At 42.0% G+C, this 26,684-nt stretch overlaps 2 protein-coding genes and 1 long non-coding RNA gene across 3 annotated transcripts in view; 1 reads left to right on the top strand and 2 right to left on the bottom strand.

Moving 5' to 3' along the window:
- The window catches only part of LOC106090699 (uncharacterized), a 69,146-nt gene extending 63,937 nt beyond the window's left edge, over positions 1-5,209 (bottom strand). Inside the window, exon 1 of the mRNA XM_013256982.2 lies at positions 5,134-5,209. The gene's annotated coding sequence lies outside the window, so the exon portion shown is untranslated. The remainder of the gene's footprint in view (positions 1-5,133) is intronic.
- Positions 5,210-7,509: 2,300 nt separating this feature from the next.
- On the top strand, positions 7,510-8,091 carry LOC131997265 (uncharacterized). The gene is made up of 2 exons (XR_009398159.1): positions 7,510-7,719; positions 7,786-8,091. It is a non-coding gene; the product is annotated as an uncharacterized LOC131997265 (long non-coding RNA).
- A 6,350-nt stretch (positions 8,092-14,441) lies between these two features.
- LOC106085722 (fibroin heavy chain) lies at positions 14,442-22,021 on the bottom strand. Its single transcript, XM_059367197.1, has 4 exons — positions 21,828-22,021; positions 14,958-21,760; positions 14,812-14,892; positions 14,442-14,752 (listed from the first exon to the last, which is right to left on the bottom strand). Exons 1-4 carry the CDS (start codon positions 21,880-21,882, stop codon positions 14,516-14,518), a joined length of 7,176 nt encoding a protein of 2,391 aa, XP_059223180.1. The 5' UTR covers positions 21,883-22,021; the 3' UTR covers positions 14,442-14,515.
- Positions 22,022-26,684: the final 4,663 nt, after the last annotated feature.

The raw sequence follows: 26,684 nt of genomic DNA, 5'->3' as shown, positions 1-26,684 counted from the left end.
TCTTTAACCGCTAACGGTTTCACATTAATGGAAAAAATTATCCATTTATTTACTTTGGTGTATAGAATGGTGTATGCTAGATATATACATTTTACAATTTGTCATCAGTTTCCTTTTCGCTTAATCTGATTTTAATATCGTTGACTTTAGATATTCGAAAGATTGTTTAGCCCGATGCTTGAACCACCTATTCAACGCACTGAAGTGAATAACCTAACCTTACATGAGCCATTCCAGAACAGCTGAATATGCATTAAGAGTAAACATTGATTAAAATTTAAAAAAAAATGTTCACGAAACAGCAAAAGTTCGAAACACAACAAAAGTTCGGGCATAGACTTTGAGGTATTGGAATATTTTTTTATTTTGGAATACATCAGACCACTATTTAAAGACCCATCTCGCGGTAGCATCAATCATAAGCAAATTCTTGCATCAATTTAAAGCGTCTATATTCTTATTAAAATTTAAATATCGAAACATTTAAATGTTCAACTCTAAATTTTATGCAATTCTTGGGGGTAAGAGGATATCATTTGAGTATTGAATATACATTGAAGTATTTCGATATCAACTGCATTTTTTATACCCACCACTATAGGATCTATATTCATTTAGTCATTCCGTTTGTAACATTGAAATGTAACATCTAAGTGTCCATTTCCAACCCAACAAATCGGATCGTTGTAAAATTCTACGACGATTTGTCCATGTGTCTGTCCGTCCGTTTGTCCTTCACTTGTAATCATGCTACAGTCTTTAAAAATTGAGATATTGAGTAGAAATTTTGCACAGACTTGTATTTCTTCTATACGCAGTTTAAGTTCTTGAATGGACCACATCGGACTTTATAGGGATATAGCTGCCATATAGACCGATCTGACGATTTAGGGTCTTAAGCCTAAAACAGGCGCATTTATTACCCGATTTCGATGAAATTCGGCATAGTAAGTTAGGCCCGCCGGTATCCGAACCCAAAATGGTCCAGATCGGAACATATTTGGATATAGCTGCCATATAAACCGATCTGCCGATTTTAGGTCTTAGGCCTATAACAGGCGCATTTATTACCCGACTTTGCTGAAATTTGAAACATTGAGTATTTAACAATAGCTGCCATAGAGACCAATCTTCATCCAACCCGATTATTGTGTATTTGGAACAGAGAGTTGTATCAAGACTCCCCACATCTGTCCCGATTATAATCCATATGGCGCTATATTTAGATATAGCTGTCATAGAGACCAATCTTCAGCTTTAGGGTCTGAAGACCATACAAGGCGCATTTGTTCTCCGATTTTACTGCAATTTGAAACAGGGAGTGGCACTAGGTGCCTCGACATCCGACCCGATTAAGGTGTATATCGGACCATATTTACATATAGCTGCCATATAGACCGATATGCCGATTAAGGGTCTTAAGCCTATAACAGGCGCAATTATTACCCGATTTTGCTGAATCTCGGAACAGTCAGTTTTATTAGTCGATAACCGAATCAAAAATGGTTCAGATCAGAACATATTTGGATATAGCTGTCATATTGACCAATCTGCCATATTTAGATATAGCTATCATATAGATCGATCATCCGAATTAAGGCTTAATAACATGAACGTCGCACTTATTACCCGATTTCGCTGAAATTTCGAACTGTTACTTGTATAGGGCTTCTCGGCTAGTGAAGCAAATATGATAAAGGTCGGACTATATTTGGATATAATAGTGTTGGAATAAATGCTGATAGTAAATATATCTTTGGCACGGCAAGGCCGAACTAAATATGTTCTTACTTCTTTTCTTCTAGTTCTTTTGTGCTTGTCTCTCAGTCATGGTTATCCCTTGACTCCATGTGTACAACTGTGCAGTTGTTTGAGTGATTTTTGGGATTGTTTGATCGCTTGCGGATGAATGGAAAATAGCACGGTAACAATTGGTGGATACCAATCGGCGGTATATGTCACAAGGTGCAATTTAAAATATTGAAAACTTTATTCATAGGTGTAAATTGATTCCTATCATACTAACTTATTTTTTCATTTAATTTATTATTGTCTTCTTGTACCAAAAAATATTTATTTAATTTTCAAATTGAAAATGAATTTTGTCTTTTTACAATAACATTTAAAATAAATTGCGCGCTTACATCACATAATCCTTGATTGTATCCATTTACGAAAAAAGATTTTAATAATAAAACATGTATTAGATTTCCAAATATACATACTTGTAATGCAATGTCAGATAAATTCTTTACTTAACAGTTATATCCTTCCTGCTGCAAAAACAGCCCAGAAGATTCTTCCTAGATATCACGTTCCCTCTGCGATCGGTTCTATGGACCAAAACGTTCTTGCTCACCTATACGCACTTGACGAAGATGTCTATATTTCGCATGCAAATATATGACAGCTACAACAATAGCATGACATTTTATACTAGTAGTATCTCTCGTTCCTAATGGTCCACACACGAATTGAACATTTATAAGTGGATCAGCATGCCGACAGGTCTTAGTGAATACACACAGGCGCCCAGTGTTGCCGTTTTTGGTAGGTTCCCACCAAAATTGGTAGGTTTTTATTCTATTGGTGGGTTGGTAGCCTGACCTCAATTTTTATTGTAATAGGTTTTTCAAACATATTAGTACCTTATAAGTTAGTTACTGAAAAAATCGCCAGAGATAGTTCCCAACAAGTAAAAACTTGGTAAGTTCGGCCGGGCCGAGTCTTGGAAGCCCACCAACATGAATTCTGATGCTGACCTCTGCGCTACGGTTCCCTGATTTGGACAATACTTACCACGGATGTTGGAAGTCATAACAAAACACTTTGTGCAAATTTTCAGCCAAGTCTGCCAACTTTTGCGTCTTCTATGCGATAAGGAACTCAAATTGGGCTATCTCCTTGGGAGCTATATCAGGTTAAACACCGATTTGGAGCATATTTGTCACAACCGTTGGAAGTCGCAACAGTCGCAACGTATGAAAATTGAGGCTTCTAGGGGTTTAAGACCTAAAATCGGGAGATCGGTTTTTAAAGGAGCACCAATTCAGACCATACTTATCACGATTGTTGTAAATCACAACAGAACAAAACCTTAAAAACTTCAGCACAATAGGATAACAATTGCGGTATCTAGAGGCTCAAGGTGTCAAATCGGGAGACCGGCTTATATGGGGATAGCCCCCATCAGATTATCAGGACGCCCACGAAACACCTAGATCCGCTGTACAAAAAGAGAGTTGGAAGCAACCCATATATCGTGAAGTCAATCCAAGGCTGTGGCCAACGATAGAGCTAGAAGGAGAGAGTTTGGTGACGCCCTATGTTCACATTGGACATTTTGTTATTGTTCATATCGAATGATAAATACGTATGGTAGCTATATCCAAATCTGAATTGATACCGCCCATCAATAGAAAGTATGTGTGCAAAATTTGAAGCTGTTATCTTTATTCGTTCGACCGCTATCGTGATTTCCGCAGACGTATTGACGGACGGACATGGCTAGATTGATTTGAATGTCAAGACGATCAAGAGTATATTAACTTTAAGGGGTCTCAGGTCAATATTTCCAAATGTTACAAACGGAATTACTTGATTGATATACCTCCATCCTATGGTCGATATAATTATTTCACTTTATTTCGTTTCTTTGAATTTGCTAAGAATGCAGAAGAATGGCCATTGAAGCGAGGGGCTAAATACTGTTAAAAGGGATCTCACTTCTTCAAATTTCAGGAAAAAGAGCATAAGCTCTGTTATCAACTGTAACTGGTAGCTTTAGGGATCGCTTCTATATTTCGTAAGAAATTGGGCTTTTGTGCGTTCAATGCCTTCAATCGAAAAACGAGGTTATATGGCAGCTGCGTACAAATATGGTGAGATCTGATCCATATCCAGATGTTGAGGGGTCCATACAACTCACTGTAATGGCAAAAATTGATAGTAAAGGACTTAAACCATTAAATCGGGAGATAGCTTTGTTAAAACTTGGCATTGTTGTCTATTGAAATCAGGACAAAAATGCGACTTTTATGAACTGAAGATTTCTTATCGGGAGATCGGTATAAAAGCTGCTAAATCAAGATATAGACCATATTTGAAGTTCAGGCTGTGGGGACGGACATTTCTAGATTGCCTTGAGTATATTGACGATCTATATACACTTTATAGGGTTAAAAATGTATTGTTTGATGTGTTGCAAGTCAAATGGCCAAATGGCCAACTCTTAGCTGGTGGGTATAAAAACAAATACCGCATTCTTAGCGCGTAAGACATTTAGTAGGTTTTGGTCTTGTGGTAGGATTTTTCTTAAATTTTGGTAGTAAATAGTTTAATTAAGTGGCAACACTGCAAACGCCGCGTATTTTACCACTAAACGGCCAAATGCTGTAGGCAAATTAATTTATTTGTACTTGACAAGGTCTCTTTTCCAGCAACCCAAGTGAAGACGGCGGCAAATGAATTAAGGGACTAATTTTTAGCAGCATTTGGGCAGGACCTGTTGAGACGACGAAATTCCCAGACATATTTATACCTAAAACACTTTTAGTCCATTTTGTCACAAAGCGGAGCTCACAGAATTATGTTATTCGTCCTTTTATCGATCTTTTTGTGGCAACAACATGGCAAATATTGTGTGATGAAGCCAACAATACACAGACGAACACAAGATAACTGTGAGCACCACACAGAGGCTGGAACTTTGAGCTCCGACTTGTGTGGTGATGTTCATCGCTTAGCTGATAGCTATCGGGCGAGTTCACTGGTTGCGGATAGGGAAAAAAGCTTCATATTTAAGCGGAGTGCCTTCAAATACCGTAGCGCAGAGGTCTGCATGTCCGCCTATGACGCTGAACGCCCGAGTTCGAATCCTGGCGAGACCATCACAAAAAATTTTTCAGCGGTGGTTTTCCCCTCCAAATGCTGGCAACATTTGTGAGGTACTATGCCATATAAAACTTCTCTTCAAAGAGGTGTCGCACTGCGGCACGCCGTTCGGACTCGGCTATAAAATGGAGGCCCCTTATCATTGAGCTTAAAGTTGAATCGGACTGCACTCATTGATATGTGAGAAGTTTGCCCCTGTTTCTTAGTGGAAAGTTCATGGGCAAAATTTGCAATTTTTACCTTCAAATACAGCCGGGGTTCAGATGGCACTGACTCTTGCTTATTTACAGTAATACACGATTTACGTCGTCTCGATTAACGTCGTCATTCGATTTATGTCGTCTCAGTAGTTTCAAGGCAAAAACCGCTCAATGTGCTTATTTTGGTTGTTCTTATCAAAGAGGGTGAGAAGAAGAAGAGTTGGCTTTAGACCGCAATTCGATATCAAAGAGGGTGAGATAATACAAGAGAGGGTTTCTGCTTTGTCTTCCCCGTATCGTAAAATAACTCGCGTTAAAGACACAACATTTTCAATGTATTCCAATTGGAATCACTTTGAGGTTGCAACATTTTTTCTTTTTTTGTTTTGATTTGCCATTCTTTGGAACATTTTTTTGTATTTCACTTTGTGTTATTAATTCATCGTGAATTAATTTTAGTTCATTTCGGGTTTTTAAAACGCAAAGTATTTTTTTCGTGTCGCTTGTGCTATTTGTTAACTTTTAATTTAATTTTTTGTTTAATGTGAAAAAAATGATTAAATTTAAAGGGAATTAGATTTGTAGTCTAAGTTCCTTTGGATTTAATCATTTTAATAGTGAAAAGTGCCGGTTTATTACGGGTGACAAACTTCGGTCGTCGCGAGTTAAAATGTTTAAAAAAAAGAAAATAGTTTTTTAAAGTGGCTTAATTTAAAGGGACTTAGATTAACAATCTAATTTCCTTTAAATTTAATCACTTTATGTGCAAAAAATTGGAAAAAAAAGGTTTCGGTTGTCGCGTGTGTTTGTGTGTTGATGTCGTATTTGGCAAAAAAAGTTCAAAAATAAAAACAATTAAGAAAATTTAAAAATGTTTAATAAAAAGTTTAGTGAAGTGTTTTAATGTGAAGTGAAACAGAACATCCAGGTAAAAACTCAATTTCATCCGTTTACTGTAATTCATTTAAATATTCGGTAATGGATGAAATTGTGTCCTTAATTGGATGAAGCAACGTATATAATCTCCAAATTTTCATAAACTCCAATTTTCTGGAGTGTTACAGGGTTCCATCGTGGAATGAAACCCTATAACAGTCGGAAATTTGGGGAAAGTAATTTCTCTCTTGTATAAATCTCTTTCTAGGAGAGAGCTATCGATTTTGCGCGCTGTCAATGGAAATCGCGCAAAATTTCCATTATTATATCAAGGAAAATTCTCAGTGCGGTCGAGAATTTATAAAAAAGTTAGTAAAATTCTCAGTGCGGTAAAAAATCAATTAAAAATAATGAAGTGCGTACTGTGCCGGCGGGAGAGGAAACTTGGCGAAGTGGATATCCACTTCGTCACGATATAGATCACTGGTGCGCTAACCTGCGTATTAATAAAAATGAAGTTCATAGTGGTACACGGCTATGTGGTAGACATTTTGAGCCGGATTGCTTTCTAAAGCGTCGTCTCCGCAAGGGATCCAGGCCTACCCTGAATTTAGGTGAGTACCCTTGTTCTGTCCCTTGTATGTGTTTCTTTTTTTTCATGAAGTAATCTCTTGTATATTTAATAGTAAAATAAAAACATGTAAAAGCGTGTTAAGTTCGGCCGGGCCGAATCTTATATACCCTCCACCATGGATCGCATTTCTCGAGTTCTTTTTCCGGCATCTCTTCTTAGGCCAAAAATGATATAAGAAAAGATTTGCTCTGCTATTAGAGCGATATCAAGATATGGTCCGATTTGGACCACAATTAATTACATGTTGGAGATCTGTGTAAAATGTCAGCCAATTCGAATAAGACTTGCGCCCTTTGGTGGCTCAAGAAGTAAAATAAATAATAGTGAAAACAAGTAAGACCGTGTTAAGTTTGGCCACGCCTAATTTTATATATATTAACGTACACGGCTAGATAGACTTAAAATGTCATGACGATGAATAATCTTCTTATATATATATCCTGGCTAATGGATGTTGATGACTGTTCATTGTGGCCCATGTGAGTGTAAGTGTGATGGGGTAGTAAAAGTCATTACAAACATGATGACAATGACAATTTGTGGTGAATTGAGTTTTTAGAGCCACTAAGAGGCTAAGAATTTTACAAAATCCAACAAAAGTGATGGCTGAGATTGATGTATGTGTGGTATATGGGAGAGCTATAACCACTGATATGATAATGAGATTGTAAGCTGTGGTTTTTTAGATCTGTAGGGGCTGATTTTTAATTGTTCTTTGAAAAAGCGTTCAGTAAGCGTGGGAAGTTTTTTTGTAATCGTGCAATCAAATCGAGGGTGTCATCTATTTCATATCTTGAGAAGAAGAAGAGTTGGCTTTAGACCGCAATTCGATATAACGAGTGACAAAGTTTAAAGACACAGCATGTTTGGATTGAAGGGATAGAACATACGATATTTCGTATTTCTTTTTATTCCAACATTCGGTTTCAAGTGGAATAAGAGAAGACAACCTCTAATAATTCACATTGAAATGACGTCAATCAATGTAAAAATGAATTAAAAGAAATTGTCATCGACATTGGTGTGGAGAAAAAGGTAAATGGAAAGATTAAATAGTGGGAGACACCTTCAAAGTTTGTGTTAGAGATTATAAAAAAGGACGCTATTCTACGTTTGGTAAGTGGAAAAAAAATCGTCATGCGCTGCTAGGTTGTTTCAATAAAAACTTTGTGGTTTTTACAGAGAGACGAGACACATACGGTTGGAACTAGAAAGCATCTTCCTTCTCTTGTTCCTATGGTATCATAATAGGGGAAAACGTGTAAGTGCGTCTGATGGCAGACTGCCACTTATACCTAACCTAACCCAAGCTTTCCGGGAAACAAACTTAACCTTCCCTAGGCCAACAAAGAATAATGAATAAGGACGGAGGAGGAGCTTTATCAAGTTATAGTCAGATTCGGGGCTGAAGAAGCAAAATGGGGAGATCGGTTTATATGGTTTAAATGCATTTTTAATAAAGCTTAGAATGAACTTTAATCAAATATACTTTTTTTACACTTTTTTTCTAAAGCAAGCTAAAAGTAACAGCTGATAACTGACAGAAGAAAGAATGCAATTACAGAGTCACAAGTTGTGAAAAAATTCGTCAACGCCAACTATATGAAAAATCCGCGATTACTTTTTGGGCAACCCAAAAGCTGCCATTTAAACCAGTCTCTCGATCATCTTTGTTCCTAGAGCTTAATTTTTGATGGTTTGGCAGAAGTTTGGTGTGTAAAATAAAAAAATTCAATTAAATTTATTTAGTATAAAATTTTAGCTGAATCCATGGTGGTGGGTTCCCAAGATTCAGACCGGCCGAACTCAGTACGCTTTTACTTATTAGTTGTATTCTGTTAAAATTGTTCCTTAAACATGCAATTGCTGAATAAGGGGCAATGAACGTTTGCATGTCCCTTCCATATTATGACAACTTGAATTTGCCATTTCACATGACCTCTTTACCGCATTCAAGAGAAAATAGTCAAGATATGAAATAGATGACACCCTCGATTTGATTACACGATTACAAAAAAACTTCCCACGCTTACTGAACGCTTTTTCAAAGAACAATTAAAAATCAGCCCCTACAGATCTAAAAAACCACAGCTTACAATCTCATCATCATATCAGTGGTTATAGCTCTCCCATATACCACACATACATCAATCTCAGCCATCACTTTTGTTGGCTTTTGTAAAATTCTTAGCCTCTTAGTGGCTCTAAAAACTCAATTCACCACAAATTGTCATTGTCATCATGTTTGTAATGACTTTTACTACCCCATCACACTTACACTCACATGGGCCACAATGAACAGTCATCAACATCCATTAGCCAGGATATATATATAAGAAGATTATTCATCGTCATGACATTTTAAGTCTATCTAGCCGTGTACGTTAATATATATAAAATTAGGCGTGGCCAAACTTAACACGGTCTTACTTGTTTTCACTATTATTTATTTTACTTCTTGAGCCACCAAAGGGCGCAAGTCTTATTCGAATTGGCTGACATTTTACACAGATCTCCAACATGTAATTAATTGTGGTCCAAATCGGACCATATCTTGATATCGCTCTAATAGCAGAGCAAATCTTTTCTTATATCATTTTTGGCCTTAGAAGAGATGCCGGAAAAAGAACTCGAGAAATGCGATCCATGGTGGAGGGTATATAAGATTCGGCCCGGCGAACTTAACATGTTTTTATTTTACTATTAAATATACAAGAGATTACTTCATGAAAAAAAGAAACACATACAAGGGACAGAACAAGGGTACTTACCTAAATTCAGGGTAGGCCTGGATCCCTTGCGGAGACGACGCTTTAGAAAGCAATCCGGCTCAAAATGTCTACAACATAGCCGTGTACCACTATGAACTTCATTTTTATTAATACGCAGGTTAGCGCACCAGTGATCTATATCGTCTTTTGGAAACGTGACGAAGTGGATATCCACTTCGCCAAGTTTCCTCTCCCGCCGGCACAGTACGCAATTCATTATTTTTTATTGATTTTTTACCGCACTGAGAATTTTACTAACTTTTTTATAAATTCTCGACCGCACTGAGAATTTTCCTTGATATAATAATTGAAATTTTGCGCGATTTCCATTGACAGCGCGCCAAATCGATAGCTCTCTCCTAGAAAGAGATTTATACAAGAGAGAAATTACTTTCCCCAAATTTCCAACTGTTATAGGGTTTCATTCCACGATGGAACCCTGTAACACTCCAGAAAATTGGAGTTTATGAAAATTTGGAGTTTATATACGTTGCTTCATCCAATTAAGGACACAATTAAACGGATGAAATTGAGTTTTTACCTGGATGTTCTGTTTCACTTCACATTAAAACACTTCACTAAACTTTTTATTAAACATTTTTAACTTTTCTTAATTGTTTTTATTTTTGAACTTTTTTGCCAAATACGACATCAACACACAAACACACGCGACAACCGAAACCTTTTTTTTCCAATTTTTTGCACATAAAGTGATTAAATTTAAAGAAAATTAGATTGTTAATCTAAGTCCCTTTAGATTAAGCCACTTTAATAAACTATTTTCTTTTTTTTAAACATTTTAACTCGCGACGATCGAAGTTTGTCACCCGTAATAAACCGGCACTTTTCACTATTAAAATGATTAAATCCAAAGGAACTTAGACTACAAATCTAATTCCCTTTAAATTTAATCATTTTTTTCACATTAAACAAAAAATTAACAAATAGCACAAGCGACACGAAAAAAATACTTTGCGTTTCAAAAACCCGAAATGAACTAAAATTAATTCACGATGAATTAATAACACAAAGTGAAATACAAAAAAATGTTCCAAAGAATGGCAAATCAAAACAAAAAAAGAAAAAATGTTGCAACCTCAAAGTGATTCCAATTGGAATACATTGAAAATGTTGTGTCTTTAACGCGAGTTATTTTACGATACGGGGAAGACAAAGCAGAAACCCTCTCTTGTATTATCTCACCCTCTTTGGTTGTGGTTGTTTGTTGATTTTTTAATGAATTTTTATCAGAAAAATAAGTTCAGCGAAGCAACAGATTGGAAAATTCTCGAAATTTCGTGATGATTGCAGACGGACAAACGGTGCAGAAAAGAAAGGGCAAGGACGGACATGGCTAGACCGAGTCAGGAAGCATTCCTGAGTAAAACCGTACATTTAATCACTGTCACAATACTGGCGTAGGGTACTTTTCATATGTTTACCATGAACGCCATATAAATATGTACGTATATGATGCTTAAAACTAAAATCTTCAACGGGATCCTTTATACAGGTTTTTGTTAACCGAAAGCTACTATAATATTTTGCTTATTAGGATCAAAAGGAAAAAATAGAGAGTGTGCGTTTCAAAAAATTGGGCCTTGAAAGTTGGTCACCACGAGCATGTAAAATTTTCAATTGATTGCCAAACATTCATTTAAAAACTGAAAAAAAATTTGGCCAAAATTTAAGATTTTTCCATATTCGTAGGATGTTAGCAATGAAACGAGCCAAAGAATTAAAACTTGAAATAAAGAAGCTATCCTTAAATTTAATTTCTTATTTACTAATGGACATGACCAAATTGTGATCGTTGACTGATTCTTATTTTACTTCATAATTGGCTGTCCAATTATTATTTTTAGGAAAATTTATTTTTTAACTAAGCATAAGATAAAAATTTAAAGACGCTCCTATTTCTAAGGCTATTTTGCGTCTTTAGCTACGGTTCACTGTTGTCTTGTCCCAGGGTCATTTTCCTACCTTTATTTTCCAACTATATGTTTACCCTCATTTTAGATTTTTGTCTTTAATAACAAGACGGAATGTTAAGGATTTATTAACCTACCTGTTAAAATAAAAAATCCTTAATATGGAGGAAAATATTTGTCACCAAGGTATCGTCGGTATTTTTGAAATTGTGGGATTTCTTGTGAACAGATTGAAAATTACAAAATTCCACGAGTAGTAAGAAAAAAATGGGTCCAGATTGTCCCTTCCTACCAAATGTTATTCGCTTCATAATCTAAAATGTCCACAAAACATAAAATTTTGGATTTTTTTACTAAAAGTGTAACATCATTATCTCCTTCATAAATTGAAATTTTCGTTCTTAAATTTAAAAGAGGACAAAATCTTGATGCGAATTATGCTACCGTCGCAAAATCGATCGTTTTTAGACAAAACCATTTTTTTCTCAAATGTCTCAAATCACAAAGCACTCCCATGGAAAAACCGCTAACCCGCACTTGAACACCAAAAGCCTCCTCCAAGGAACACATGGTACGACCAAGAGTATCAAACTGTTACCAAGACAAAAATTCAGCATGCATAGCAGCCTTGATATCAGTAGCAATGGAGAGAGGAGAAACGTGTATTCACCGGAAAGAAAAAGGAAATGGAAAGCCATGAGTGTGAGCGAATAGAGATGTACGGGAATCAAAATTAAGTCCGGAAATTTTATCAAAGAATCAAACCGGTGGCTTTGCTGCAGCCACATCATCCTGCAAATACATAGAAGGAAATCTGGCAACTGATACAGATAGAGTGCGTGGGATATGGAAAGAACATTTTCTCCAGCTGCTAGTGTCCGACGATGGCGGCGAAGAGGATACCGCAGAACCAATTCGTGATGATAGTATGGAATGTTAACCTCCTATTCATAATGAGGTCCAAGTAGCAGTGATCCAACTAAAGAACATCAGGGCGAATGGAGTCGTGGTTGCCCGCTGAACTGTTTAAGATCGACACGCTGATAAGGCGTATGCATCAGCTCGTCTGCGCGATCTGGCTAGAAGAACGCATACCTACCTACCGATGGTTGGAACCTCAGCATACTACGTCCCATAGACGAGAAAGGAGACAAGGAGGAATGTGCAAAATACAGAAGAATAAGTCTTCTTTCCATCACATACAAGATACTCTCAAGCGTACTATGTGAAGATAAAAGCCTAAAGTCAATGAGATAACTGAGCCCTTTCAATGCGGCTTTACAACTGGTAAATATACCATAGACCAGATTTTCACACTACGCCAAATCCAGCAAAAGATCCGAGAAGGGCAGGTCAACTCTTACCATCTGTTTGTTGACTACAAAACCGCTTTCGACAGCCCTATGCGGACAAAGGTATTTCAAACCATGTCTGAGATTAGTATCCCTGCAAAATCTATAAGACTCTGCAGGATGACACTTACTGATACACGTTCCTTAGTAAGATTAGAGAGAAAAACTCCGAATCATTCAATACCAAAGGAGGTTTCATACATAGAGACAGCTTTTAGTGTGTACTCTTGAATATCCTGCCCTGCTGAAGAAGATTATACGAGGTGCAGATGTGAATAGATATGGCACACTACTCACAACAGAACACACGTTACTGCGCCTGCAACATCGGGTCATGGAGCGGTAACCGGAAGTAGTAATTACAGCCTTTGAAAAAATCGCAAGAATCGCAGTTTATAAACAATGCCACCACTCAACAAACGAAAACTACTCTAAACAAGGCACTGATACTATCCTTGCTGTTATGTGGTTCCGAAGCATGAGTGTTTGAGAGGATTCTTCGTAAAAACGTATCAAAATACAAGGGTTGCGTTGGATAGGTCATTTCAGAATGTATGAAGAAGCTCCAGCGAAGGAGTCTTTGGAGGAAAGCACTATAGTGCAACCAAACAGGGAAGACCAAAACTCCAATGGAGAGATCAAGTGGTGAATGACGTCTCGAAAATCGGTGTCAGAGATCGAAGAGGCACAGCCAATTAAAGCAAAAAACGGCAACAACATCACACATGAGTTATTTTGATCAACGTCCACGGTCATGAACAGCAAACAACAATATTTCGGTCTCAGAATGGAGGTAAACAAATTTCCGTTATCTTGAGGAGTACACATTGACTTACAAGGCATCAATGGCTTACGAATGATTTGCTTAACCGTGACGATACCAATTTAAGTGAAAATAATGCCAGCATTCTGCCCTTTCCTCTCCAAGAACCACTGAGCAATTGATCACGCTTTCGTTCCATCCGACTACAACCTCGTCCTGGTGACCCAGTGCCATGGTCATGTCTTGAGTGAACCATGTGTCGTTGAGAATCAACGGCCCGCCCAGTATCGCTGAGGCACTGAGCCATTGATCACGCGCTCGATCCATCCGACTTCACCCGCGTCCCGGTGAACTAGTGGCTCGATAATGCAATGAGTGAATCACGTCTCGGAGTCTATCCTAGTAAGCGTTTCTGTGACTAAAAGCCAGCATTTTGACTTGTGTTCCTCTGACAGCGCAGACATTTAGTCATTGCTTGTTCGTATATCCCGTCTATCATCACCCACTAGCTTGCGCACCGACGCCCCGCCAACGTTTCTCCGGGTTTCCTCAAATTACAGAGCGACTGAGAAACCGCCTCCGCGTCCTATTCGTCCGCCTAATAATACAACTAGTCCACGCAGTTCGGTAATCCCGACTCTCTTGTTTCACCTATGTGAGCACCATGGCGCAGAGGTTAGCATACTATATTCAAATCTTGGCTAGTATATCAGAATAAGTTTCTAGCGGTGGTTATCCTCTCACCAATGCTGGCAAAATTTGTAATGTATTTAGCTGAGTAAAATTTCTCTAATAAGGGGTGTCGCTCTGGGGTACGCCGTTCGGACCCGACAATAAGAAGGAGGTCATTTATCGTTCTATAGTTCCATGACTTGAACCTTACAGCACTCATTGATGAGAGAAATCTGCCAGCTGGAGAATGCTCACTTGAAACTTTACAATTACCTTTCACTTAAACGTCGATAAATTGGGCATCTTCTATTTTAGCTGAAAAACCCTCAAAAAATAAATTTTTTTGAGATTGAGTTATTAGGAAATTTATTAACAACTAGTGGAAAACATATTGATGCAATTCTCACGCTTGGCAATGGTGGTCTATCTGCCTAAAAGTCCAAGACCAGCAGAAATCCCACCCAAATTTGCCGATGCACCAAAACCGCCTAAAGAGAGTCCGGCTGAAAGGCCTCCTGGAGAAACTTTATTGTGTGAATTGCCGCCATAACCTGCAGAGTGTCCACCAAAAGATCCGGAAAGTTCAGACGAACCAATACCGAGCGAAGTTCCATAACCCCCAGTATGTCCAGCACCGTGGCCGTGTCCAGCAGCATTTCCCTATTGAATGTGGTTTTTAAATGAAAATTTTACAACAACGTATCTAGGGATTTACTTACAGAACCAGAACCATGAGTAACACCAGTGTGAATTTCGGAGCCTGATCCTTTACCATGACTATATCCTGAGCCAGTGTTTTCCTGTTAAACAACAATAAACTTGAAGAAAGGCCCGACGTATATTTTCTTTAAAATCATAACATTACCTTGTGATCTAAATTAGCTCCATGGCCAAGTTCGAGTCCGATTCCAGATCCATGATAATGGTTTGCCGAAGAGCTTCCTTTGCTGGAACCAGCATATCCCACTCCCGAAGAACCACCCAAACCATGCGTGGAACCGGAAAAGTCTGCCGCAGCTGAAGATGTTGCATGACTTGCAACCGTTGCATGGCCTTGGCTGGAACCATGTCCTGAGCCTTTACCGCTGATAGTATTATGGCCATGACCACTGCCATAACCAGATCCTTGACCAGAAGCAGTTTCGGCGGTAGAGCCCGTAGTGGCATAACCGAAACCCGATCCGCTGCTCGAACTTGAAGTACTGCTACTAGATGAAGATGAAGATGCAGTTGCAGAGGCTGTAACTTGTGTGGAAACAGAGCTATGTACGTATCCATGGCTGGAACCACCGAATTCATGACCATCATCATGCCCATGTTCATTGGTAACACCGCCATGCAACAATCCGCTACCATGGACAGATCCACTACTGGAGCCTGAACTATGGCCTGATCCTGAACCACTATCGAAAGCTGTACCGTGGCCAGTACCTGAACCACTTCCATGTGACCCATGAACTGAGCCTGAATCGAAATGTGAACCATGAGCTGAGCCTAAGCCGCTGCCGGAACTAGAACCATGACCTAAGCCTGAAATAATTCCATGACCAATTCCGTAGCCTGAACCAGAGCCAAAACTGCCAGCTGATCCATGGGCATATCCATTTCCACTTGCGGAGCCTTTGGAGGCAACATTTGCACCAATACCAACTCCAGCAGATGTTTGGCCTGAGCCAACACCTGAACCGTTACCAGAAATTGCGCCATGGCCTGTGCCAGAACCGCTTCCATATGACCCATGAGCTGAGCCGCCGCTATGTCCCCCAGTAGCAGTATCACTAAGATCAATACCAACCGATGCCACAGCCTCAGAAGCCGTTCCTGCAAAGCTGCCTTGGACGCCTCCATAATGGGTGTCCTTGCCACCGACACTAGAAGATCCTCCATGGGTTCCTTTACTACCCACATTGGCACCAAGACCAATTCCAGCACCACCACTTCCACGGTTTCCTTTACTACCAATGTTGGCCCCAATGCTTCCAGATGCTCCCGATCCACCGTAACTACCTTTTCCGCCACCATGAGCGCCATGACCGGTTGCAGCGTATGATGTACCAGAATTACCTTTACCGCCACCATGGGTGCCACCAATTCCTATTTCAAGTCCACCAATCCCAGCTGATACACCAGCTTCTGAGGACGAACCAACGATCCCTGCGCCAGAACCTACTGTTGCGTGACTGCCAGCTCCAGATCCACCATGACTACCTTTACTGCCACCATGAGCGCTGTGACCGCCTGCAGCGGATGATGTGCCAGAGTTACCCTTACCGCCATAGCTGCCTTTGCTGCCAACACTAGCACCAAGGCCAACTCCAACTGCAGCTGTTGAAGCTGATGTGCCGGAGCTCCCTTTACCGCCACCATAGCTGCCTTTTCCACCACTTCCAGCTCCAATTCCAACTCCAAGTCCACCAATCTCAGTTGATACACCAGATGCCGAAGACGAAACACCGATCGCTGCGCCAGAACCTACAGTTGCGTGACTGCCAGCTTCACTTCCACTATGCCCGCCAAGTTTCAAACCACCAAGACCGATGCCGCCAGATGCTCCAAATCCACCATGACTACCTTTACCGCCACCATGAGCGCTGTGACCGGCTGCAGCGGATGATGTGCCAGAGTTACCCTTACCACCATAGCTGCCTTTGCTGCCAACACTAGCACCGAGGCCAACTCCAACTGCAGGTGTTGAAGCTGATGTGCCGGAGCTCCCTTTACCGCCACCATAGCTGCCTTTTCCACCACTTCCTGCTCCAATTCCAACTCCAAGTCCACCAATCTCAGTTGATACACCAGATGCCGAAGACAAAACACCGATCGCTGCGCCAGAACCTACAGTTGCGTGACTGCCAGCTTCACTTCCACTATGCCCGCCAAGTTCCAAACCACCAAGACCGATGCCGCCAGATGCTCCAAATCCACCATGACTACCTTTACCGCCACCATGAGCGCTGTGACCGCCTGCAGCGAATGATGTGCCAGAGCTACCTTTACTGCCATAGCTGCCTTTGCTGCCAACACTAGCACCAAGGCCGACACTAGCTGAAGCTCCTGAAGCTGTTATACCGGAGCTACCTTTACCGCCACCATAGCCGCCTTTTCCACCACTTCCAGCTCTGATTCCTACTCCAAGTCCACCAACCTCAGCTGATACACCAGTCGCCGATGACGAAACACCGATCCCGGCCCCAGAACCTACTGTTGCGTGACTGCCAGCTTCACTTCCGCTGTGCCCGCCAAGTTCCAAACCACCAAGACCGATGCCGCCAGATGCTCCAAATCCACCATGACTACCTTTATTGCCGCCATGAGCGCTGTGACCGCCTGCAGCGGATGATGTGCCAGAGCTACCTTTACCGCCATAGCTGCCTTTGCTGCCAACACTAGCACCAAGGCCGACACCAGCTGAAGCTCCTGAAGCTGATATACCGGAGCTACCTTTACCGCCATAGCTGCCTTTTCCGCCACTTCCAGCTCCGATTCCTACTCCAAGTCCACCAATATCTGCTGATACACCAGCCGCCGAAGACGAAACACCGACTGCTGCGCCAGAACCTGCAGCTGTGTGACTACCAGCTTCACTTCCACTATGCGCACCAAGTTCCAAACCACCAAGACCGATGCCGCCAGATGCTCCAGATCCACCATGACTACCTTTACCGCCGCCATGAGCGCTATGACCGGCTGCAGCGAATGATGTGCCAGAGCTACCTTTACTGCCATAGCTGCCTTTGCTGCCGACACTAGCACCAAGGCCAACTCCAGCTGAAGCTGATGTACCTGAGCTACCTTTACCGCCACCATAGCTGCCTTTTCCACCACTTCCATCTCCGATTCCTACACCAAGTCCACCAACCTCAGCTGATACACCAGCCGCCGATGACGAAACACCGATCCCTGCCCCAGAACCTACTGTTGCGTGACTGCCAGCTTCACTTCCGCTGTGCCCGCCAAGTTCCAAACCACCAAGACCGATGCCGCCAGATGCTCCAAATCCACCATGACTACCTTTATTGCCGCCATGAGCGCTGTGACCGCCTGCAGCGGATGATGTGCCAGAGCTACCTTTACCGCCATAGCTGCCTTTGCTGCCAACACTAGCACCAAGGCCGACACCAGCTGAAGCTCCTGAAGCTGATATACCGGAGCTACCTTTACCGCCATAGCTGCCTTTTCCGCCACTTCCAGCTCCGATTCCTACTCCAAGTCCACCAATATCTGCTGATACACCAGCCGCCGAAGACGAAACACCGATTGCTGCGCCAGAACCTGCAGCTGTGTGACTACCAGCTTCACTTCCACTATGCGCACCAAGTTCCAAACCACCAAGACCGATGCCGCCAGATGCTCCAGATCCACCATGACTACCTTTACCGCCGCCATGAGCGCTATGACCGGCTGCAGCGAATGATGTGCCAGAGCTACCTTTACTGCCATAGCTGCCTTTGCTGCCGACACTAGCACCAAGGCCAACTCCAGCTGAAGCTGATGTACCTGAGCTACCTTTACCGCCACCATAGCTGCCTTTTCCACCACTTCCATCTCCGATTCCTACTCCAAGTCCACCAACCTCAGCTGATACACCAGCCGCCGATGACGAAACACCGATCCCTGCCCCAGAACCTACTGTTGCGTGACTGCCAGCTTCACTTCCGCTGTGCCCGCCAAGTTCCAAACCACCAAGACCGATGCCGCCAGATGCTCCAAATCCACCATGACTACCTTTATTGCCGCCATGAGCGCTGTGACCGCCTGCAGCGGATGATGTGCCAGAGCTACCTTTACCGCCATAGCTGCCTTTGCTGCCAACACTAGCACCAAGGCCGACACCAGCTGAAGCTCCTGAAGCTGATATACCGGAGCTACCTTTACCGCCATAGCTGCCTTTTCCGCCACTTCCAGCTCCGATTCCTACTCCAAGTCCACCAATGTCTGCTGATACACCAGCCGCCGAAGACGAAACACCGATTGCTGCGCCAGAACCTGCAGCTGTGTGACTACCAGCTTCACTTCCACTATGCGCACCAAGTTCCAAACCACCAAGACCGATGCCGCCAGATGCTCCAGATCCACCATGACTACCTTTACCGCCGCCATGAGCGCTATGACCGGCTGCAGCGAATGATGTGCCAGAGTTACCCTTACCGCCATAGCTGCCTTTGCTGCCACCATGAGCACCGCCACCGTAGCCAACTTTTCCACCACTTCCATCTCCGATTCCTACTCCAAGTCCACCAATGTCTGCTGATACACCAGCCGCCGATGACGAAACACCGATCCCTGCCCCAGAACCTACTGTTGCGTGACTGCCAGCTTCACTTCCGCTGTGCCCGCCAAGTTCCAAACCACCAAGACCGATGCCGCCAGATGCTCCAAATCCACCATGACTACCTTTATTGCCGCTATGAGCGCTGTGACCGCCTGCAGCGGATGATGTGCCAGAGCTACCTTTACCGCCATAGCTGCCTTTGCTGCCAACACTAGCACCAAGGCCGACACCAGCTGAAGCTCCTGAAGCTGATATACCGGAGCTACCTTTACCGCCATAGCTGCCTTTTCCGCCACTTCCAGCTCCGATTCCTACTCCAAGTCCACCAATGTCTGCTGATACACCAGCCGCCGAAGACGAAACACCGATTGCTGCGCCAGAACCTGCAGCTGTGTGACTGCCAGCTTCACTTCCACTATGCGCGCCAAGTTCCAAACCACCAAGACCGATGCCGCCAGATGCTCCAAATCCACTATGACTACCTTTACTGCCACCATGAGCGCTGTGACCGGCTGCAGAGGATGATGTGCCAGAGTTACCCTTACCGCCATAGTTGCCTTTGCTGCCAACACTAGCACCAAGGCCAACTCCAGCTGAATCTTCTGAAGCTGATGTACCGGAGCTACCTTTACCGCCACCATAGCTGCCTTTTCCGCCACTTCCAGCTCCGATTCCTACTCCAAGTCCACCAATGTCAGCTGATACACCAGCCGCCGAAGACGAAACACCGATTGCTGCGCCAGAACTTGCAGCTGTGTGACTGCCAGCTTCACTTCCACTATGCGCGCCAAGTTCCAAACCACCAAGACCGATGCCGCCAGATGCTCCAGATCCACCATGACTACCTTTACCGCCGCCATGAGCGCTGTGACCGGCTGCAGCGGATGTTGTGCCAGAGCTACCTTTACCGCCATAGCTGCCTTTGCTGCCAACACTAGCACCAAGGCCGACTCCAGCTGAAACTCCTGAAGCTGATATACCGGAGCTACCTTTACCGCCACCATAGCTGCCTTTTCCACCACTTCCAGCTCCGATTCCAACTCCAAGTCCACCAATCTCAGCTGATACACCAGCCGCCGATGACGAAACACCGATCCCTGCGCCAGAACCCACTTTTACGTGACTGCCAGCTTCACTTCCGCTATGTCCGCCAAGTTCCAAACCACCAAGACCGATGCCGCCAGAGGCTCCAAATCCACCATGACTACCTTTACTGCCACCATGAGCGCTGTGACCGGCTGCAGCGGATGATGTGCCAGAGTTACCCTTACCGCCATAGCTGCCTTTGCTGCCACCATGAGCACCGCCACCGTAGCCAACTTTTCCACCACTTCCAGCTCCGATTCCTACTCCAAGTCCACCAATCTCAGTTGATACACCAGCCGCCGATGACGAAACACCGATTGCTGCGCCAGAACCTGCAGTTGTGTGACTGCCAGCTTCACTTCCACTATGCACGCCAAGATCCAAACCACCAAGACCGATGCCGCCGGAGGCTTCAAATCCTCCATGACTACCTTTACCGCCACCATGAGCACTGTAACCGGCCGCAGCGGATGATGTGCCAGAGCTACCCTTACTGCCTTTACTGCCACCATGAGCACCGCCACCATAGCCGCTTCTTCCACCACTCCCAGCTCCGATTCCTACTCCAAGTCCACCAATCTCAGCTGATACACCAGCCGCCGAAGACGAAACACCAATCGCTGCGCCGGAACCTGCAGTTGTGTGACTGCCAGCTTCACTTCCACTGTGCGCGCCAAGTTCCAAACCACCAAGACCGATGCCGCCAGATGCTCCAAATCCACCATGACTACCTTTACCGCCACCATGAGCACTGTGACCGGCTGCAGCGGATGATGTGCCAGAGCTACCCTTACTGCCATAGCTGCCTTTGCTGCCACCATGAGCACCGCCACCATAGCCGCCTTTTTCACCACTTCCTGCCCCTATTGCTACTCCAAATCCACCAATTCCTGCTGATACATCAGCATCCGTAGATGAAATACCAATATCTGCATTTGCGAGACTGCCAGCTTCACTTCCGCTGTGTCCTCCTAGTTCTAAACCACCAAGACCTATACCTCCAGATCCACCATAACTACCTTTACCACCACCATGAGCACCAGCGCCAACTGTACCACCACCATAGCTGCCTTTTCCATTATTTCCAGCTCCAATTTCCAAACCAAGTCCACCGATCCCAGCTGATACACCATGGCTGCCACCTCTAGTTCCACCATAACCTCCTTTATTGCCTACATTGGCACCGATGCCAAGTTGCAAACCACCAAGACCAATGCCAGCAGATGCTTCGGATGCACCTGATCCTAAGCCAATTCCAGCATGACTATTAGAGCCTCCTCCCAAATTCGCCCCTATGCCAATGCCGTAAGCTAAAAACCAAAAGAGTTTAAACACTGTTCAGTCAATCCACAAACTTTAAGCTTCACATCTTCTTACCATTCACAAATGCCACACCAACTGCTAGTAATCCCAGAACTGCTATTCCTTTCATGGCCAACTGTTTTCTGAGATTTTATTGTTAAATGGAGAATCTTTTATAGATTTTTTCAAGACAGTTAATAATGACTTCATTTTTTATTGAACTTTTTTTTCTATTCTATCACTTTATTGGGGTTTCGTTTCTGGAATAATTTATTAATGATTTTCGCTCACCATAAGAAAGGGGAGCAATGCTTTCAAACATAGAAGAAAAAATCGGGCGCAGAGATGAAAGAATTCGCCTTTTTTGGTGTTCTGCGAATACGATTAGTACTCGCTGTCTAGACTTTTGAATAATAGCTTCAAATTACAAATGCTTTGGCTTCTGTAAACTTTTTTTGGCATGTGTTGTGGGCCTAAGGAATTCTTCTTCTTCTATACGAATTTCGTTTCATAGGTCAGTATCATCACATTGTTGGGTTCTTGCAATTAATTTCAATAAACCAAAGCCGCTAAACATGAGCAACAATTTTTTGTGGATAAGCTTTGAATTTTTAACCATATTCGCATATTTAAAACATCGCACCATCATCGAAAAGTTCATGAAATTTGATAAAACAAACATTTAGAATAATGTCATATAACCGAATCAGCCAATGTAACTATCAGGGGTACCAAAATACAAATTTTGCCCATGAACATTCCACTAAGGAACAGGGGCAAACTTCTCACATATCAATGAGTGCAATCCGATTCAAGTTTAAGCTCAATGATAAGGGGCCTCCTTTTTATAGCCGAGTCCGAACGACATGCCCCAGTGCGACACCTCTTTAGACAGATGTTTTACTTAGCATAGTACCTCACAAATGTTGCCAGCATTACCACCGCTGAAAAAATTTTCTGATGGTCCCGCCAGGATTCGAACCCAGGCGTTCAGCGTCATAGGCGGACATGCTAACCCTTTTAAGGGTAAGGGTGGGAAATCAAAAAGAAACAAGTGAAAAGGCATTAAGTTCGGCCTGGCGAACTTTGGATACCCACCACCTCGGGTATATATGTAAACCCCCTTTCGTCACAATCCGATGAAAATTGGATAACTTATGCACCAAAATTCGGCACGGACATTGAGTGGTCTTTTACATATAAGTTGCTGTTGAAATTTGTACTTCAAATTTCAACAAAATCGGGTTATAAGTAAAACTTTTATGAGCTTCAGTCAATATGACAGCTATATCTAAATACAATCCCATTTTTATCATATTTGGGTCGGATGGCGGGTGGCCTAAAACTACTCACTGTTTCAAATTTCAGTGAAATTGGATAAAAAAATAATGTTTTTATGGGCTTTAGACCCTTTATCGGGAGATTAATCTATATGACAGCTATATCTAAATATAGTCCGATCTGAACCATACTTAGGTCGGGAGGCTTAAAATAACCCACTATTTCAAATTTCAGCAAAATTGGGTAATAAATAAAGCTTTTATGGGCTTCAGATCCTTTATCGGCAGATCGGTATATATTGCAGCTATATCTAAATAAAGTCCGATCCAAACCATTTTTGGGCGGATGTCAGGAGACCTAAAACTACCAACTGTTCGGTCTATATGGCAGCTATATCTAAATATAGTCCGATCTGAACCATATTTGGGTTAAATGTTGGTAGGCCTAAAACTACTCACTGTTTAGAATTTCAGCAAAATCGGATACAAAATAAAGTTTTTATGGGCTTCAGACCCTTTATCAACAGATCGGTCTGTATGGCAGCTATATCTAAATAAAGTCCGATCTGAACCATATTTAGATTCAAAGTTGAGAGGCCTGAAACTACCCACTGTTTCAAATTTCAGCGAAATCGGTTAAAAAATAAAGCTTTTATGGGCTTCAGACCCTTTATCGGGAGATCGGTCTATATGACAGCTATATCTAAATATAGTCTGATCTTAACCATACTTAGGTCAGATGTCGGAAAGGCTTAAAATAACCAACAGTTTCAAATTTCAGCGAAATTGGGCAATAAATAAAGCATGGGCTTCAGACCCTTTACCGGCAGATCGGTATATATGGCAGCTTTATATATACTATATATATATACTCCGATCTGAACCATATTTGGGTCAGAAGCCTTAAACTACTCTCCCTTTCAAATTTCAGCAAAATCGGATGCAAAATGGAGTTTTTATGGGCATTAAACCCTTTATCGGAAAATCGATCTATATAGCAGCTATATCCAAATATGATCCGATTTGGCCCGTTCAAGAACTTAACCAGCCTGCATCAAAAATACGTATCTGTGCCAAATTTCAGCTGAATATCTCAATTTTTGAAGCCTGTAGAGTGATTACAACAGACGGACGGACAGACACACGGACATCGTTAAATCGTCATAGAAATTTGCGACGATCCGAAATATATATACATTGTAGGGTCGGAAATTGATATTTCGATGTGTTACAAATGGAATGACTAAATGAATTAACCTCCTTTCCTACGGTGGTGGCGAAGAATTGTCTAAATTATTAAGTTTTGATCTAACCTTGGCGGATTTCTTGTGGTGATGGTGAAGAACTGAGTTGCATGCCTTTCAACATATCCTAGCCTGAACTTAAACTTTTGACTTATGCACCTCTAATAGTACCAAATTAACCATTAATGTTTCCTTAAAAAACCAAAAACACCAACTTAGCTAAGAAGTTACTACCTTTCTTACAATAGCTTGAACGTAAAAATAATTACATTATTTTGAGATTTAAAACATTCTTGTTTGACACCAACAGTGGCAAAATGACATGAATGAGCAAACTTTTAAAATTTTATTTCGTGACATCAATCTATTGTTCTCATTTGAAATTCAAACTCAAACAATGAAAGCAAATGCAGTTGCGGATAATCAATCCAGCCAGTATGTCATTAACTGAATATGTGTGGTGATGGTAATTGGTTTAGATTGCTAACCAATTAGTATTGGGTTAACTGTCTCTTCAATTCAACGTGAGTTGATTAAATAAAGCTGTACTGTGACAAAAAAAAACTGAAAACTATAATTGGAAGAAAAAGGAGATAAATAAAGAAAGACAAAAGTCGGGCGGAGTCTACCTACTGCCTCTAAATATTTACGAGAGCATACCAAATGGACTATATACATTAGAGTGTCCCAAAACAAATTTAGATATAGCTCCCATATAAACCGATCTCCCGATTTTACTTCTGGATATTTTAAGTCGATCATGTCCGTCCGTCGAAAGCACTCTAACTTTCGAAGGAGTAAAGCTAGACGCCTGAAATCTTAGATCTTTAATTCTTGAGCCACTAGAGGATGAAATTCTTATCCGATTTGGCTGAAATTTTGCATGAGATGTTTTGTTATGACTTCCAACAATTATGCTATATAGGGTTCAAACCGGTCAATAACCTGATATAAACCGATCTCCCGATTATACTCTTAATCCTCTAGAGGTCGCAATTCTCATCAGATTTGGCTGAAATTTTGTTCGGCTCACACCCGTTATAATATAAGTTTCTTCCACTCGATTCTCAACAACATTTCAATTAAGTCGCATAGTGTCCCGGCCGGCGAACATGTCTGTCTGCGGGCTTTTTAAGAGGTTGGTGGCCCTCCAAACGCTAATCCTCAACTTTAGAAAACAGAACAGAACCAATTCGTCTTCAAACGAACTCTTTTAGTCACATACTATACCATTGCAACTACATGTTGTTAGGGAGTGAGTCAGTCCCAAGACTGGTGGAAAAATTCACAACATATTCGTACTCTACCCTTTGAATAATATTTTTGCATAATAATTGGCACACATTCTACAGAATAGTCTCTTGTAGGTCGAAAAGAAATTGGAAACTATGGAGGACATTGATATGATGGTCAAACGACTCCCTAAAGTCTGTATTCCTAGAATCAAACCATGGGGCAAAAAGCAATGGCCATCGCAGACAACAGAACTGCTTGGTCTATGTAAGGTTTGCAAATGGGATTAATATCCGCACCCTTTTTTCAACCTAAGGTTTGCAAATATGGACCGATACCAAACCACTGTAATGTGAATCAAGCGGACATCCTATAATTAAAGAAATGAATTCCAAAACCGCATTCGAATGTCGCAGATCTCTCAACGAGATAGCTGAACAATTCACAATTCACCTGTTCTGGGTGTCGGGCCACAGACATATCCCTAGGAATTGTAAATCAGACTTGCTTGCAAAACTAGGAATTACCTTACACACTGGCAGTCTGTCAGCATGTTTTCCGATTAGACAGTGACCTATCATGACGGACACAATGACTGAGACGTCTTTTCTACCCAATGACAGCAAAGCGATAGACCTCTTCAAGTCTAAATTAGGCCACATAGTTTTGGAATGCTCACAGCCCCATCTTTGTGACAATCTATCATTCTTTCTCCTTCGGACCTGGTCCTGAAAACTTAGCTTAAATGTCGCTAGAGGCATACCATCAGATTCCAGTATACCTGGAATATGTATGGTAGTTCTTAGTCTCGCAAGCTCGTCGGCTTTACAATTCCCTGGGATATCTCTGTGACCCGACACCCAGAATAGGTGAATTTTGAACTGTTCAGCCATCTCGTTGAGAGATCTGCGACAGTCGAGGGCGGTTTTTGTGTTCACAAATACGTTCTCTAGGGACTTAATGGCTGCCTGGCTATCTGAGAAGATATTTATGCCAATCGTCGTAATGACATTATATCATAGCCATTCCACCATTTCCGTTATTGCAAGGATCTCCGCTCGATACACACTGCAGTGGTCGGGTAACCTTTTCGATATGACCAGTGCTAGATCTTTAGAGTACACCCCAAAGCCCACATGGTCGTTTTGTTTGGAACCATCCGCATAGATCTCTAT

The sequence above is a fragment of the Stomoxys calcitrans genome, chromosome 4 (assembly GCF_963082655.1).
Source record: "Stomoxys calcitrans chromosome 4, idStoCalc2.1, whole genome shotgun sequence".
NCBI lineage: Eukaryota > Metazoa > Arthropoda > Insecta > Diptera > Muscidae > Stomoxys > Stomoxys calcitrans.
The sequence above is the reverse complement of the archived record's forward strand: the minus strand, read 5'-3'. Positions and strand labels throughout refer to the sequence as shown.